We start from the raw sequence: 16,942 nt of genomic DNA, 5'->3' as shown, positions 1-16,942 counted from the left end.
GATTGATTGATTGCCCTGGTGCACAAAAGAAGAATAAGTGGGAGCATGGAAGTCTCAAACTGATGCAGGCCCTTTTTCACAGCAGAAAAGTTCTGGTTTCCTGTAACATTTGAACTTGGCCTTACAAGCACTCTGGGAAGAACAATTATAAAACATTTTAAACACATAAAATATTTAACAAATATGAAGTATCAAGGACTTTGTATTCATTTAGCAACAGACAAATTCTGCCATGCAGAAGGAGAGCCACTGTGGTGCATAAGTGTTGGCTTAGGACTCAGGCGATCCAGGTTGCAGTCCTTATTGAATGCCGAAACTTGCTGGGCGACTGAGATATTCACTTGTTTTTCTCAGCCTGATGTACCTCATGGAGCTGTGGTCAGGAAAAAGTGGTGAGGAAGACAGCCGTATATGCCACCTTGCACTCACAAAAAGAAAAGGATGGTAGAACAGTTGCTGATGATTGACAACGATAAAGGCGAGGGTTAAGTTGTCAAAATACCCATAAAGTGCCAAAGGACAACAAATGACAGAGTTACAGATTTCTAACCAAAGTAATATCAAATGAACAGAAACCCTTAGTCAAAGCAGCTCTTGTGCTTTTTACAGCAGGCTGATTTGCCGAAATCAAATGGTAAAGCTTTTCATGACATGCATATAAACATTATCTCTAGCTAGTGTTTTTAAAACTAGCAGCTGTAAAAAGAACAGGATGAGCAGAATGAAACCCTGCTTAACTGCCTTATCTGCCCACCTCCACAATCACAGCAAGGGGAATTAGGAAGGAAACTTGGGGATTTAGTTGTGCTTAAACAGCCCAAGAATCATGGAGGATGGAATATCTCATGCTATGCATACAAATCTATCCAGTGCAATTAATAAGGAAGCTGTCTGTGTACTTGCTGTTCTTGTCAGAAAGCATTTAAAAGACTGGAAGCAAACATCACAAATATATTCCACAATATCACTGCATATTGTAAAGTTTTATGTTGGAGGCTGCATAAGAGAATATTATCTAAAACCAGCCTGCAAATATATTGAAGAAATACATAAAAACAAACTCCTTGATTCTGATCAAGAATACTCTTTGGGAGTCAAAGACCATTTTTGTATGTCCCGATAAGCAACTATAAGCTCTCTATATATACTTATTTGCATGCCAGGTGACCCTGCGGATGGTGGTTTTTCTTCCCTATTTCTGAATAAGCTATACATTGCTACCCACAATGAAATATAAGCTAACAAAGAGGCAGGGGAAAAGCAAACTAGAAACAATTCAGAAGTGGGGAAGATTAACCACCATCTGCAGGGTCACCTGGCATGCAAATAACAAACCATGACTAACACAAACCATGATTACTAATGATGCTTAATGATTCTTCAGTCTTATTGTTACAAATTCCCCTTCATTTATCTAAAGTACTTGTGTTTAATGCCAGCTTTGAGAAAACGAATAGTTGTACAGACAACTGTATAGCTTCCATTCGCACATTTTTAGTTTAAGGACTAGAGCACACCATATTTGTGTGCTTTGTTTTAGAAACACCAAAAAAGAGGCCAACTCCACCGCTCATTTCAGGTACAAAAACACCTGGCACTAGTACAAAATACAATAAAAAACCAAAACAATATACTGCATTATAGCTGTTATCAATTGGTAAGAATGTTCTCATTTAAAATATACCACTATAACAGGTTAAATAATTTTATTCCTAAGTAAGGCGCTACTTTTGAGGGCAAGGAAGTCTTAAAGACCTTGTGAAAACTAATATAACGGCTGAAATCTTGTTACTTAGCATACCGTGTTTCTCCGATAATAAGACACTGTCTTATTATCTTTTTGGGGAAAGAAAAGGGCAGAGGGCTTATTTTCGGGGGAGGGTTTATTTTAATGACCCGTCATTAAAATAAGCCCTCCCCCAAAAATGCGATCTGAAGAGAAACCGGAGCATTTTTCCCGGAAAGCTGGCGACAGCCGCACCAGCAGCAGCGGCGTTGGCGGCGGCGGCGGCTACTTGGGCTCGGCCAGGGAGGAGACGGAGGCTGGGGAAAGGCAGCGGCTGAGAAGAACTGGGCTTCTCCTTCCTGCTTTCCTGCTTGGCTCCTCTCGCTTTCTGGCTCTCTGCGAAGCCCTCACCGCTGGGGAAGCGAAACGAGGAGGAAGGGGAGCCAAAAAGGCGGGCTTTGCTGGGAAGGGGGAAAACACAGCGAGCGAGCGTGCCTGCTCGGCTTGCAGGCGATGCTCCTCTCTTTGCTGCCTTGGTCGCCTCCTCCCCTCCGCCTTGAAGCTTTTGTTCTCCTCCTCTCTGGTCCGGGGGCAGGAGCGCCCGCGTGGCGCCTGCGAGGCTTGTGCCTCTCTCTCCCTCGCGCGCCGGGCAGGGGAGTTCCAGGCGGAGGAGGAGCTCGCGCGGCTGTTGGCTCCCGGGATCCCGTTCGGCGCGCCCTGAGATGAAAGCACTGCCATGAAGGGCGAAGCTCTGCTTTCTCCCTACTGCATTCTGCTCTGCTGAAGGGATGTTTTTTCGCGCCCTCGGTAAGCTTACCCAGGGCGCGAGTAGGGTAATAGGGCTTATTTTCGGGGGAGGGCTTACTTTAGAGGAATCCTACAAATTAAGGGGAGGGCTTACTTTCGGGATAGGTCTTATTATCGGAGAAACACGGTAGTTAAGTTGCAACTACAGTAGGCCCACCGAATCAGTGAAGATTTGGTGAATAACCTCCATAAGTTCCCCTGATTCCTCAGGCCTGTTCTAATTGTGATTTACTATGCCAAGCAACAGAATTTAAGCCAGTAACTACTACCATTGTTATCTTTCCCACGTAAGGAGTAATGTTTATGTATATGTATTTCTACAGTAGCCTTTAAAGAGAGAGAAAAAAGGGGGGGGGTTAGGGCATTTTGAAGATTCCCTCCTTCAAATATTAGGCCATTTTATTACTTTTTGTCTGGATTCTCTTCCTCAAAAGAAACAAAAGGTAACATATAAAGAGTTACTTCACAAACTATGTAGCATTAAGAGTAACAATGGAGAGAGCAGAATCGCAATCAAAATGCATAACACATTTTAAAAGTAACTTTCTAGACTCTGCCTTAACTCTGGCTACCTTAACAAAGTTACCAAGTTTACTGACTGACTACCTTATGATCATAGCTGTGTGCAGCTAAAATTCCACAGAAAAAGGAGGAAAGTCTCCAGATATGCAAAATATGGTATCAGGTGCAAGTATCAGGTTTCTTGCTTTACAAAAAGAAAAAAAACCACAGGTTTCTAGCCCTTAGGGCTACTAAGCTGTATTTGCATGCATGCCGTCAACGCTTACCAAATCTCAAAATCTGGTAGGTATGTTTATGTCTTTACAATGCTTTTCTGTCTTTAAAATGTATCTCAGAAGCAATTCACAATAAAGTTGTCATTAAGCTAACAACTCTGAAGATTATGGTATACCTTTATGCCGTGTATCTCTCTTTGATCATCTGCATTATTATATACAGATGTGTACAAATACTAAAAACTAATAATTACAACAAATGAAGGGAATTTGATTTATACAGGTCAGAGAATTTTGCTTTTGTTAATGCAGAACTACACATAGATTTAAAATAATAATAATAAAAAATAATGGAGGAGCATACATTGCCTTGATTTCTACTTATTAGAAAGGGATGCCATCACCTCATGGAGCCTCAAGGTTTCTTCACTACACTGTCTGGCTACCTGCCACCTTGGTAACCTTGCTTTTGATCTGGTTACAGCCTGCTCCCTCAATAATCGTTTTAGCCAGGTCAGATGTGGAATCCACTACTGATGAATAGGCGGAGGTCATTTTGTGGATATGCCTCTCCCTTTTCTATTAAATATTGCATCCTCCAGACATGGGTATCATCATTGTGTTAAGAAGAGAATCAAGTGAGTAATTAATGCTGAAACATACAGTACAGAGGTGCATATGTTTTGGTCACCCAGACTGAAGTATTGACTTAAATTTAGTTTAGTGCTTCCCACATTGTTACTCCCCTCCTATTCCACATCCCCCAAATCTCAGAACCGCTTTCCAGTGGTCACCTTTTAAGGACTAACTGCTATTCACCTAGTATTGAAACCAGTGCTTGGAAAATTTCTTCTAAGTAAAGCCATCCATAAGTGAGAGGTAGTAAGATTTCTGGGTTCCATACTAAGCTTCCACACTGTGTTTTGAATCCACTTCATTCTGAAGTACTGGAAGCCAAGTACAAGACCCAAGCCAGGGCCTGAAAAAGTTATGCACAAGCATCATTTCCCAGGAAGTTTAGGTGAATGGGGATGAGGAGGAATAGGGCTTGGGTGGTATGCTGCTGTTGTCACTTTTCAAACCGTCTGTAAACAATCATGACAAGAACCAAGCATGCTGAGATATGGCTAGTCAGGAGCTTATAGAAAAAGAGCAGACCCTAAATCTACACAGGATCATTGGGTACAATACTATTACATTACTTGTTTCATATGTCTGAGATGGTTTCATGGTGAACTGGAACACAGCAGGTTAACTCTCAAGGTATCACATTCACTGCAGGTGCAGAGACTAATTCAAAGGTTGAAGGTTTCTTTCACCTCATTAGACCCGTCCTGCATATTCTTTTCAAAAGCCTGTTGCCACTGACATACAGGTGCATTTTAATCCCAACAAACTTTGAACAGCAAGACGTACATACGCGCACAGCCTTCATGTAATAGCACAACCCTCAGGAATTTGTACTTTCACCAGGCAGTGCCAACAAAACTGAGTGGAATGTTGACAAGCAGCAGTGATGGCACGTCATAAACACTCACTTGTTAAATCGGAGTGACAAGACATACAGGCTCAAAGACACCCAAATCTAGACAGCTGCCCAGGAAGCGTTAAGGGCAGGGCAAATGTTGCACATTCCTCATCCGCCCATTGTCAGGGTTGCCTACATATTGCCTCCTACACTTAAGCCAGCAACGCATTCAACAAGTAGCCAGCATGAAAACTATTCCAGCCACCCTCCCACCACTTATATATTTACTTCGGCTTAACCACTGTGAGGCTCAGATCTGCCAAGGTACCGGTTGCCAACACAGTGGTAAGCAACAAAACACAGCAGAGAATGATTTCTTCACATCACACTCCATGCCAGGCAAAAAGAGAGGCAAGCTTGCTTCATATGGCACCCACAACCTTTGAACGCCTTAGCTGCAATGCTGTGTTTAATCATCCACAAATGCCATTTGTTGACTTGTTTGTGCTTCCACTGCGAACATTATCTCCAACTGCTCAGACACACCCACATTTACTAAGTATACTCAACAATGTAACTGCAGAGGAAAGGTCAGGCATAGTTTTCAGTTATCTAAGACGTTGCCAAAAGAACTTTCTGCTCTAGAAGGCCTTTTAAATGAGTTTGTGGGATAGAGGGAGTAATCCCTGCCTGCAATATACACACTAGGAGACGTATCACTGCTCAGAATACAGCAGAGATGGGAAACGTCTGGCCTTCCTCATCTGTTGGATTACAACTCCCATTATCCTTCAATCATGAATTATAATGGTCAGCACTAGTAAGAGAGGAATCTCCACTTACATATTCCCTATGCCTGATAAGAACCAACATATACTCACACTTTCCCTCCACATCTCTGCAACCAAGGCAGAATTCAGCTATTTGCATATAAGTCTTGGCATTAATATGGAACTGTGTTCAGCCTCAAGTACAATCTTTCAATTCACCACTCTCTTGGCCATAAAGGTCAACAATATTCATCTCAGAGGGTAGAAGGCACTACCTTCTTCTTAGGAGTCATTTTAGCATGTAAGGACCTATCTGATTTTGCTGGCCCCTTTTTTCCTTATCTATGCAATGGTAGAACAGCACAGGGCAACTAGTTCATGGGAATGATACCTATGGAAATAAAAGATGAATAAAAAAAGATAGTAAAATAAATGGCAAACAGACCTGGACTTTCCTTGCTTCTGCTTTGGCATAAGCAGAAGTCAGGAAAGAGCCAACAATATTCCAACAGGAATATTGTTGGCTCTGAGGTGCCGTCCTATTGGAAGAGCAGCTAAATTGATAAAGGTAATGGTCCTAACATATCTTATGCCCCTCTTCCTTTTTCTGAGTGCAGACTAGATTTCCACAGAAGGAATGCTGGAACTTGCACAAGAGTACAGTGGCTCGTCCCTTCCTACACACTTTGATAGATAAGCTCTGTTTGATCGTTCAAATGGACTCTATGCTCCCACTAGGGATGGGAGGGCAATTCCAGTACTATCTCCATGCCCTAATGAAGAGAAACAAGAATTACTAAAGAGAAAGGGGGGGAGAGAACAGAAATAAGACCAACATGGACATGACTAACAGGCATCCAACAGCAGAATCCCTTCCCCAGCCACATACATTCCTTCATGCAGTTGTAGTGAGTGGAGAAGAAAGCCCTTCTGTTCTGGTATGAAAGAAATATATGATTAATTCCAAAGTTTTGCTACAGGACAGAAAGACATCCCTAGAGTTGGATGTACCAAAGTTCCATTTTGTCTCCCATATGGGCCTTACTCTTGGCTTCCCTCCAAGAACTAGCTCCAAAGAGCTCATACCAGACAGTTTACTGAGAAAACATTTTCTTAAAGACCTCCTTTGTACCTCCAAGTAACAATGGGGTTCATGGCTTAGGGTGGGCGGAGGTACCTCAGGGCATTTAATAGCCATAAGTGTGGGCGTACGTGCATGTTCCTTCAGCCCTCAAAAATAGCGCAAACATATCTGTGTGAAAAGTTTGGAGACCCCTGGTCTAGGGCCTTAATGGTCTTGGTGGGTGGGAAAGAGTTGGACAGGAAGCCCCATGGTGCATTTTTTTTTTGTAATTATTGTAAGCCGCCCAGAGACCTCTGGGTAGAGTGGGCGGCATATAAATTAAAAAAATAAATAAATAAATAATTTTCAACATCGTGCTAATGGCTTCCCCTGCCCTACTTGTCTTGGTGTGGACAACATGGAACTCACATGAAAAAAAAAATCACATTTGGGACCTGTCCCAAGCTGCTAGTTGTGTTACAGGGGTTTCTGAAGTAGGTAATGTGGCAGAGGGATCCTGCCCTGGTTCTATGTGATTTTTATTCCCTATAGAAGGCTGGCATGGAAGGATTCAGGGCCTCTCCCACATTCCATTTTGTTCTTCTCCCGTGCTCTGGGTGTCTTTGCAGGGGGAAGGAAGGGTTGGATCTGAGAACGATATCTCTTTGGCTTCTATCACTTTAATCTAAGAATTAAATTAGGAATGGAAGAATTGTTCAACAATAATGGTGAGAGGGAGAGATGACAACAGAGAGCACTTGTTCCCTTTACTCACGCTGGACACTGATGTTTCATCCACCCATCCTTGATGCCCTAACTGGGTTGGAAGGCTAGAAGGGAGTGATTACACCTTGCAGTTTGTTCCATGACACAGTTTTTATGGGCATAATTTTGAAATATTCTATTATCTTTGCTCACTGACTGGAAATAACAGCAGAAACAGGTTGTCAGTCAAATAGTACAATACCAGCGGGCTGGAAGTTCCTTATCCCTGCCACAGAAGATTCCCTCACCCTCAGATTGGTGCTGTTCCTGTACAGAACTAGAGATGGTACAAACCATGGTTCAGCAATTCGCCCGTGCCCTCACATGTGTTCTGTGGGTGGCACATGCTTCCCTCCTCTCCTCTCTGTGTAATCGTCCACTCAATGGCAGCACAACAGGCTTCCTTGTTCCATCTCTTCGTCTGAGTGGATGATCACATGGAGAAGGCAGAGGAGGGAAGCACACTGCTGCCAGTGAGTGGGCAATTGTTTAGAGGAGGTGGAGGAAGGAAGTGTGTGGGACCGGCAGAACACCTGTGCGGATGCCACACTGAACTGTAGTTCATGCCCATCTCTCTACATAACAATATGAACTGTAGCTGTCAGCCATGTTCCTGCATTTTTTTCCAACTTTAATGTACTTCTGCTAAAGTTTTGCCACAAGGAAACAGCACCAAAAAGAGGATGGAAGAAGCTACCATATATGTGCAGCATATATTGGCAGGGTAGAAATTAAATAAATAAATTAAATAGTTTCACCTGGATATCTTAGTTTTATAACAATGGCTTCCCAGCTTCATAAACAGGTTAGCTCCTACCTTGCACATATGGGCAACAGGGAACAACAAGCTAAACCTGAGGCAGTACAGGTTGGCAGGACCTAGACATAGTGGATAAATCTTGTCACTTAGTGTAATCAGCTACACTAGAGCAGGCCTATTGAATCAATGGAGATTTGGTGAGTCAGTTCCTTTGTAGGTTCCAGTGATTCAGATGGGCCTACTCTAGTTGCACCTGACTAAATCACAACTAGAGTAGGCCCACTGAAGCAATGGAAGTCACAGAGGAGTTGACCTTCACTGATTCAGTGGGTCTATCTAGTGTGACTTACTGTGCTAAGCAGCAGGATTTCAACCAATGGATAAAAACCTACAATCTCCTCTCATCCCAAAAATACATGCCCAACATATGTGGTACATCAGAACACACTGATATAATATACACTGGCATAATACATAATTTGTGTAATATATGCATATAATTCTTTCATACGTAGAAAACTAAGAAAATATTTATAGTTCTCCATTGTCTTTCTCTGAAAATATTCAGAAAATATTGACTTTGACTAAGAGATGAATATTTTAACCAGAACATATGCTCAGCCTTTTAGTTTGTTTGCAGCACCTAGTTTTCTTGTAGAAAGGCTTAGTTCATAAACATATTGGTTTGTTATTTGCAGTTTTGAAAGACCAGCTTTCATGAGATATTTTACATAAAGAACATCAGACAGATGGAATTTGATAATTGGAATGCTGCCCTTCCTGCAGTACACAATGCCCAATTCAAAACATCCAAGCATGTTAATAACATTTCCAAGTGATTTAACCACCAAGTGTGTTCTGCGATGCAAATGCTGTTTTGAAGAATGTTTATGGTTTTTCGTCTGTTCTTAAAAGCAAGCCTCCTGCATGGCAAAAGAAAACACTATTTTTGCTTCAGTTTTTCTGACGTCTAAGAGAGACTGTCTCATGAGTGCTTATTACCTATACACCAGAATCACAGAATTGCCGTAGGGTTAGAAGGGATGTTGGAGATCTTCTAGTCCAACCCCCTGCCCAAAGTAGGAGACCTCATACCATCCCGGACAGATTGCTGTCCAATCTTTTCTTGAAAACCTCCAATGATGGGGCACCCACAACATTGGGAGGCAAGCTATTCCATTGCTTAATGGTTCTCACCATCAGGAAATTCCTCCTTATTTCCAGATTTGATCTCTCTCTGATGAGTTTCCACCCATTGGTTCTTTCCTACTCTCAGGTGCAATGGAGAATAAATCGATGCCCTCTTCCCTGTGGCAACCTAAAGATATTGGAAGACTGCTATCATGTCTCCCCTCAATCTTCTTTTTGTTAACCTAAACAGACCTAGTTCTTTTAGTCGATCTTAGTCTCAAGTCCCCTTACCAACTTTGTTGCTCTTCTCTGCACCCCTTCCAGGCCTCAACATCTTTTTTGTATTGTGATGACCAGAACTGGACACAGCACTCAAAGTGTGGCCTCACCAGCATGGTATAGAGTGATACTATCACTTCCCGTGACCTTGATGCTATCCCCCTGTTGATGCAGCCTAGGACTGTATTGGCTTTTTTGGCAGCTGCAGCACACTGCTGACTCATCCTTAGGTGGTGGTCCACCAGGACACCTAAATTCATCTCACAGGTCCTACTGTCGAGCCAGGTACCACCTATCCTGTACCTGTGCATCTGGTTTCTCCTGCCTAAGTGCAGGACCTTACTTTTCCCGCCCCTGAACTGCATCTTATTGGGCAGGGCCCAATGTTCAAGTCTGTCTAGATCCTTCTGAATGTTGAGTCTATCTTCCAAAGTATTAGCAATTCCTCCCAGCAAATCTGATGAGAGCTCCTTCAATCCCCTCCAGGTCATTTGTGAAGATGTTGAAGAGCACCGGGCCCAACCTTGAGGGACACCTGTAACAGTCTAGATATTTCCTGAACTTCAGCCCCTCTCTATTGGCTATGCTGACTAATCCTGATGTGAATCTCAGTCCAGCAATATTTACAGGGCCAGAGTTGCTGTCCACTCCTGCTACAGACATTCCATGTCAACTAAACGTTAAATTTGAATAGTATTTCAAACTGAAAGAACATTCAGGGGCCTAAAACATTAGCTCACACGCCATGTATATATCAGAATGTAGGCAAATGGATCCTCACATCTCACCACTTTTTCCTATGAATGAAGAACAGGATTTGCCAGAGACCGCTACTTAAAATGTAGAACCAAATCAGCTAACAATAATATTGTGAGCGAGCACTAACTTCCCCGTCATTCTACCTCCTGTGAACAGCAAGACAGTTTTTTTACTTTCTTTCTTTTTTCTGTATCTCCATGAGATACATGATCCCCTGACATTCCACACCCTCCTGACTAGAAGTAGCTATGAGAATAGGCAATGTGGATTGGGCCCACTTTTTCCTTTTTCCCAACATCAGTTCTGTTTTGGCCTCAAATAACTTTTGCCAAAGTATACATAGAAGGTTGTTGTGGGTTTTCCGGGCTTCTTGGCCGTGTTCTGAAAGTGGTTTTTCCTAATCCTGGCCATGAATGCCTTCACGAATACATTACACATAGAAGGACAGAATGATAGCAGAGGCTCTGTTGTTATTCTTAGTAAAAGAGATAAGTAGTACTGTACAAGGAACATTGTAGGAACATTGTCTGTATTTTAACTCAGTTTTGAAGTACTCATGAGTGATGACATGGGAAGTGACATCATGAAGGCCCAAGGGCCCACAGTTTCCCTTCCTTACTAGAAGGCAATTTCTCCACTAAGATTGTGCAAGCTGCTATTCTGACTTGCTGCTTCAAAATAGAATTTACTTACTTCACTACAGCAAAAGCATTCTTTTAACCTTAACTGGATGTCAGTTTCTGCAGCCAAGCCTATGGATTAGGGGTCATATGGCACAGTATCAGCTAGGTCAAATTATACAAAGCATTGGGTAAGTTTCTTTGAAATTTAGCCTTGCTGTTGCACTGGACGGCAGGATGTAAAGGCAGAAAGAGTTAGTATTAATGAGTAATGATGAAACCTAATTCAAAAAAGAGGGCTTGGTGAAAATAAGTAGGCTTGTTATGGCCACATTGATAAAGCTGTCAAAATATATTGCAAGCATCTAATAAGTCTATATCACATTATGCAAAGTCATTACATAATTAATGTCACCCACTAAAGCTTTCATCAGTATCAAGTCCAAAAAATCCAGACAAGTGAATTCCCATTAACTGAAGGCAAAAATCAAAGAAACCCAGACAGCAAACCTGGCAATACTAAAAGATAAAAATTACTACTTACCAGCCCAGCTATCGGTGTTGACAGACGATTGATCTTTTTAATGATCCCAGGTTTGATCTTGTTAATTAGACTATAAGAGAATGAAAGTTAACCAGGTTTCATAATGCACTTTCACTATAGGGCTAAACTTAGAAATAAAAATTCATTACGTATTACCTACTTTTTCATAAAAATTATTTGAAGAAATTGAACAGACTTAAAACAAATAGCTTCAATTGTTCTATTGATTATAAATGTACTCAACAAGACAAAAATGTGAAAAAATAAATCTTTGGAAAAATAAGTGAAAAGAAATACAATATGTAATACAAGATAAAAATTTGTGTCATTAAGTTGCACATGTATACATGACTTCCGGCTTGACGTCGCGACGAGACAGCAGCAGGAAGACAGAGCTCTGTCCCCTGGGCTGAATTCTGACCCGTTTTGGGACACCGTAGGGTGTCGGAACCACCCTGGAGGGGTGGTGAACTGGGGGAGAAAGCCTGTTGATCACAGGGGGCGGCGGCCACCCCGGTTCGATCCAGGAAACTCCCTAATCAGCCAATGGGCAGAAATAAGCAGCTTCGGCTAGCTTCCAAGTCGCTGGCAGCCGTCTGAGAGAAGCAAGGAATAGCACCTGGCATCGCTGTTTTTCCATCGGGTGAGAATTCTTTTGCAACTAATTGCCTACGTACCCCTACATATGGAAAAAAAAGAATTGCTATCTTATCTCAGTAACTTTCTAAAGCGGCAGAAAATCTGGTGAGAGGGATAGCTGAAGAAAGTAACTTTTTTAAACTATACTTAAAGAATATTTACAACCTGGCGTTATAAGCTTAAGAGACCTTCATGCAAATTAAGTGTGGACATTGTTTTGTCTATCTAAAGTGTTTGGAATGATTCCCAGAAGAGGTGGCCTTGGACATTCTGTTGTTGCTTAAGGCTGAAAAACTGTTTATCTCCTCATGAGCTTCTCTTTGCATTTGGCTGGCATTAACCCTAAAGTGGACTTTTCAAAAACTGTTCCTTGGGTCGAATTTGGTTCAACTCTACATAGCCAAAGCGGAACTCCTGAAATGACTCTGGAAATTTGGAATATCTGTTTATAAGCATCTAGGCAGCAGAAACAGAATGGCACAACAAGGACAATTTTGGAATGAAGTAAAATTTATGCTTCAACAAATATTAACGACCGTGACATCTCATTATGAAAAGGTAAAATTATCCAATCAACATAAGGACTATAGTCCACAAGCAAATGAAAACAACAAGGAAGGAAATGGGAGTATCACAGATGATGCATGCCAAACCAAGCAGCAGCTTGAGAAAGTTAATCTAAGAGAAACATCAGTCTTGGACCAGAGGAGAGTACCAAGGGAAGACAAAGGGAAAAAAACAGCAAAATTAACCCAAAAAAGCCTGGAAGACTCATTGAAGATAGACCAAGTACAAAAAATGGACATAAATCAGATCTACAAAATGGTTTTAGAGGGCATGAAAGATGACAGCATGTTTAGAGATATAGCAGGGAATGAAAAAAGAGGAACCAGAGAGGGAATTACCTAGAAAGATGAAAAAAGGGAAAACAAGGAAGGGCCCCTTAATATTGGAAACATGTTTATATTTATCATTTGGATCTGTAAAAGGGTATATTCTATATATTAAAAGGAGAACTAAATTGAAATAAGGGAGCCCGAATCAGGGTAAAGATGTAATATGGTGACTTTTTATTTTAGGCAGACTAAACTAGATATAAAGCTGGGTCATGGATCTGGAACCACTTTCAATACGAATGTTATTAGAAGATCTTGAGAACTTTATATAATATGAGAGTAATATTATGATAGTAGCTATACTATATACTAAAATCTGTATATGAATGGTTTGAAAGAAGGTCGGAATTTGGGGGGATAATCGAGAAGACACTGAGATGTAAAAAACAAATAATTGCAAGCAAGTATGTAACATGGTGTCTGATAAGCACTAACAATGCAGATAGATTGGAAAATTAATTTTAAAAAGTTAAAAAAAGTTGCACATGTATACAGAGAGAGAGAGAGTTACGCATGGACACATATAGAGGAATCTAAATTCAGGATGTTTGTACAGTCTTATCATTTTCCTACTGGAGAATGTTTTAGCTGTTTTGATTTCGGATGCAGAAGTTCTAAATAACAATGCTATGTGACTTTCAAACCAGTCTCCCAGATTCTTTAGTCAATAAGCTCATCCCCTTCTTGCATTTCTTCAACTTATTTTACTGTGAATTAACAGCTTAAATAACCCATCTTTTGTTTCATCCTAAGTATCCATTCTAGCTTACTGCATTTTATTTTATTATGATACTTTTGTCTTTAGTCATTTTGTTTTAATACTTATTTGTGGATTACTTTCTCAGTCCAAGCAATACTTAGCAATCTGTGATAAATCCACATTTCAACTGCTTTTATTTTTGTTATAATAGCTTGTTTTAAAATCCAGAATTCCATGCCACATACCCGAACTGAAAGGATACATAGCACCATACACTGCACATTCTCAAAGAAATGATATGTTTTTGTAGCATTAATACATTCTCTGTATTAAGGAAGCTGCTCCAGGCCATCTCTGTTCTGTTTATTCTGTGGTTATTACTCTAATTTCAGATTTCCAAGAACTCAAGAGCGGCCCAGAGACCTGTGCCTCCACATGAACGTTGAAATCACCAAGAACCAGCAGCTCTGCGGATCCCAACAATGCCACGGAGACAAAGTCCGCCAGCTCCAGTAGGCAAATGGTTGGACCGCAGAGAGCACGGTAACCCAGCAAGATCCCAATAACTTTCCTAGCCCTTATCAACACATGGAGGGTTTCCAGACCCGGCTTTACCACCAAGGAGCACCTAGTAACATCTAAGATGTTTTTGTATATAATGGCTACTCCCCCCCCCCGTCCCTCAAGTCTACCCTGGTGCTGGACAGCATAACTGGGTGGACAGGCAAGTGCTAGGGGAGGACCCCCCTCTCTGCCTATCCATGTTTCGGTTATGCATGCCAGGTCTGCGTCCTTCTCCAGTATAAGATCATAAATCAACTGGAACTTATTGGATACAGACCTGGTGTTCAACAGCACCAGTTTTACAGTGGCAGGCTGGCTGGTCTGGCTACCTCGATACTGACGGTTGACCACAGTCCCAGAACGAAGAACAGCCTTTACACATATGTTCACCGATCTTATAACACAAGCAGGGGCTGTGCCAACACCATAATTTCTTTGGTTCCTTACAGTAATGTCATTAATGTCATTTTGCAGGAATCTTCATGTTTCTAGCCTCTCTCTCTCTCTCTCTCTCTCTCTCTGACAATCTTCATGTGAATTTCTTCTTCACAAAAATGTATCATTCATTCTTCATGTTCATGCTTGTGTTCACAGTCTGTCTTTTCCAGAAAAATCTCTGCCAACATCACATTGAGATTGTCCCTAGCATAGCATTATAATCCCCCATTGAGAAATGTTAAAAAGTATCTTCTTCATATGTTTTGTAATAGTCTTTATTTCTTCATATACTCTATGCTTTCTTTATTTTCGTCAGCAGCTGGGATGTACCCCTGTATGTGGCTGCTGTCTGTGGGATTTCCCATAAATGAATATGCATTACCTAGTCTAAATATGAAATGAAGTTTTGTAACAGACACATTATATGTCATTCTCTAACAGTGCTGTGCATGACTACCATACAAATAAAATATGGCATGCCCAGCATCTATTCATTTGTGCAACCAATAATACAAAAATTGTTGTTGTTTAGTCGTTTAGTCACGTCCGACTTTTCGTGATCCCATGGACCAGAGCACACCAGGCCCTCCTGTCTTCCACTGCCTCCCAAAGTTGGGTCAAATTCATGTTGGTTGCTTCGCAGACACTGTCCAACCATCTCATTCTCTGTCCTCCTCTTTCCTTCACACTTTCCTAACATCAGGGTCTTTTCCAGGGAGTCTTCTCATGAGATGGCCAAAGTATTGGAGCCTCAGCTTCAGGATCTGTCCTTCCAGTGGGCACTCTGAGTTGATTTCCATCAGAATGGATAGGTTTGTTCTCCTTGCAGTCCAGAGGACTCTCAAGAGTCTCCTCCAGCACCACAATTCAAAAGCATCAATTCTTCAGCGGTCATCTGTCTTTAAGAAGCCACTGGCACTGCAAAACGTTCTTGGGAATATGTTTGCATGTTGTGCAAAATGCTGGCCACAGCTTTTGCAGATGTCACTACTCTTCCATGTGAACCCAGAATGCCCTCAGCACATTTTGAAACTGGAGAAGATTGGTGATGGAAAGAGCTCTTTTCAAAGAAATGTATGAAGCTTTTCCTGTTTTGTCATTGGAATGAATCTCTGAGAAACACCAGGATTTTATTTTGGGGGGGGGGGGGGGGAAACATGCCTAGAAAATCACTGACATAAAAATATACTGCATCAGAAAGCTAGGCGACTATCAAGAAAGCTTCACCCATGTACTACTCCTTTGCACATAAAATGCCTAAGCAAACACTATCCAATAAACCAGATAATGCTGTGTTACAAGCTGGGAAAAGTAAATTAACTCCTCACTACTCATCACTCTAAGGTGCCTTTTGAACAGGCCCTATTAATTAACCAATACGTCATAGCAGAAAAGTCCTTTAATAGACTCTTATAAGAATGAATCAGAGCTAGTTTAAACTAGCAGGATCATGCTGTGAACAACTGATCCAGCTATAACCCCTGCCTCATCCATTTAAATGACCAGCACCATATGGCAGTCCAGCCAAATGGTTCACTCCAAATAACAGCAGCCAGCAGCAGTTATGCCAGGGAGAGGAACCTTTGGAATTCCAGATGGTCTGGCATACAATTCCCATAATCCTCTGTATGACACCTGAGCTTTCTGGGAAATTAAAGCCAAAACAACTTGAAAGTCTAAAGTTCCCCACAAGCAGATTATGCAAATAGGGCTTTCTTAGTAAATTATACACACATTCTCCAATGTATGTATGAGAAATGTAAGGAAAATGCTAAACTTTTTTTTAAAAGTCTGTGCTAGGAACTTTATCTCTTTCAGAGTTATTGCTGGTGGCTTATTTATATTCTAGATTATAAAATTTACTATCCTCTGTGACTACAGTCAGATCCTTGATACCTTTAAAACAAAAAAAATCTTTCTAACTGACAGGATGAATCCCCAAAATCTATATACTATTTTCATAGAGAGGAAGAAAATTGTATTTCAGACTGTATCTATATGAAGAGAAGGCATCATATCATCCTGAGATTGTCTCTGATGAAGGATCGTCTGGTGCTGAATTCTGGATGATAATGCCTCACCTGCTAGATTTTTTTGCATCAATGAGACATTGGAAGCATGCAAGAGTAAACAGATATATTTTAAATAATATATCTTAGAATGTTTAATCAGAAACATATTTTAATGTCACACTGAGTATTTTTATCACAGATTTACTGGAAAAAGAATGCTACTGCATAAGGAGGACAAAGTTGTTTTAAGTTATTCCCTTGATC

The 16,942-nt window shown here is 41.2% G+C and overlaps 1 protein-coding gene across 11 annotated transcripts in view; it reads right to left on the bottom strand.

Moving 5' to 3' along the window:
* The window catches only part of LMO7 (LIM domain 7), a 163,417-nt gene that overhangs the window by 89,463 nt on the left and 57,012 nt on the right, over positions 1-16,942 (bottom strand). For all 11 annotated transcript variants that reach the window (XM_020783502.3, XM_020783503.3, XM_020783504.3 and 8 more), the window contains exon 4: positions 11,430-11,499. In XM_020783502.3, the coding sequence (XP_020639161.3) occupies positions 11,430-11,499 (70 nt within the window). The remainder of the gene's footprint in view (positions 1-11,429; positions 11,500-16,942) is intronic.

This window comes from Pogona vitticeps, chromosome 3 (genome assembly GCF_051106095.1).
Source record: "Pogona vitticeps strain Pit_001003342236 chromosome 3, PviZW2.1, whole genome shotgun sequence".
NCBI lineage: Eukaryota > Metazoa > Chordata > Lepidosauria > Squamata > Agamidae > Pogona > Pogona vitticeps.
The sequence above is the reverse complement of the archived record's forward strand: the minus strand, read 5'-3'. Positions and strand labels throughout refer to the sequence as shown.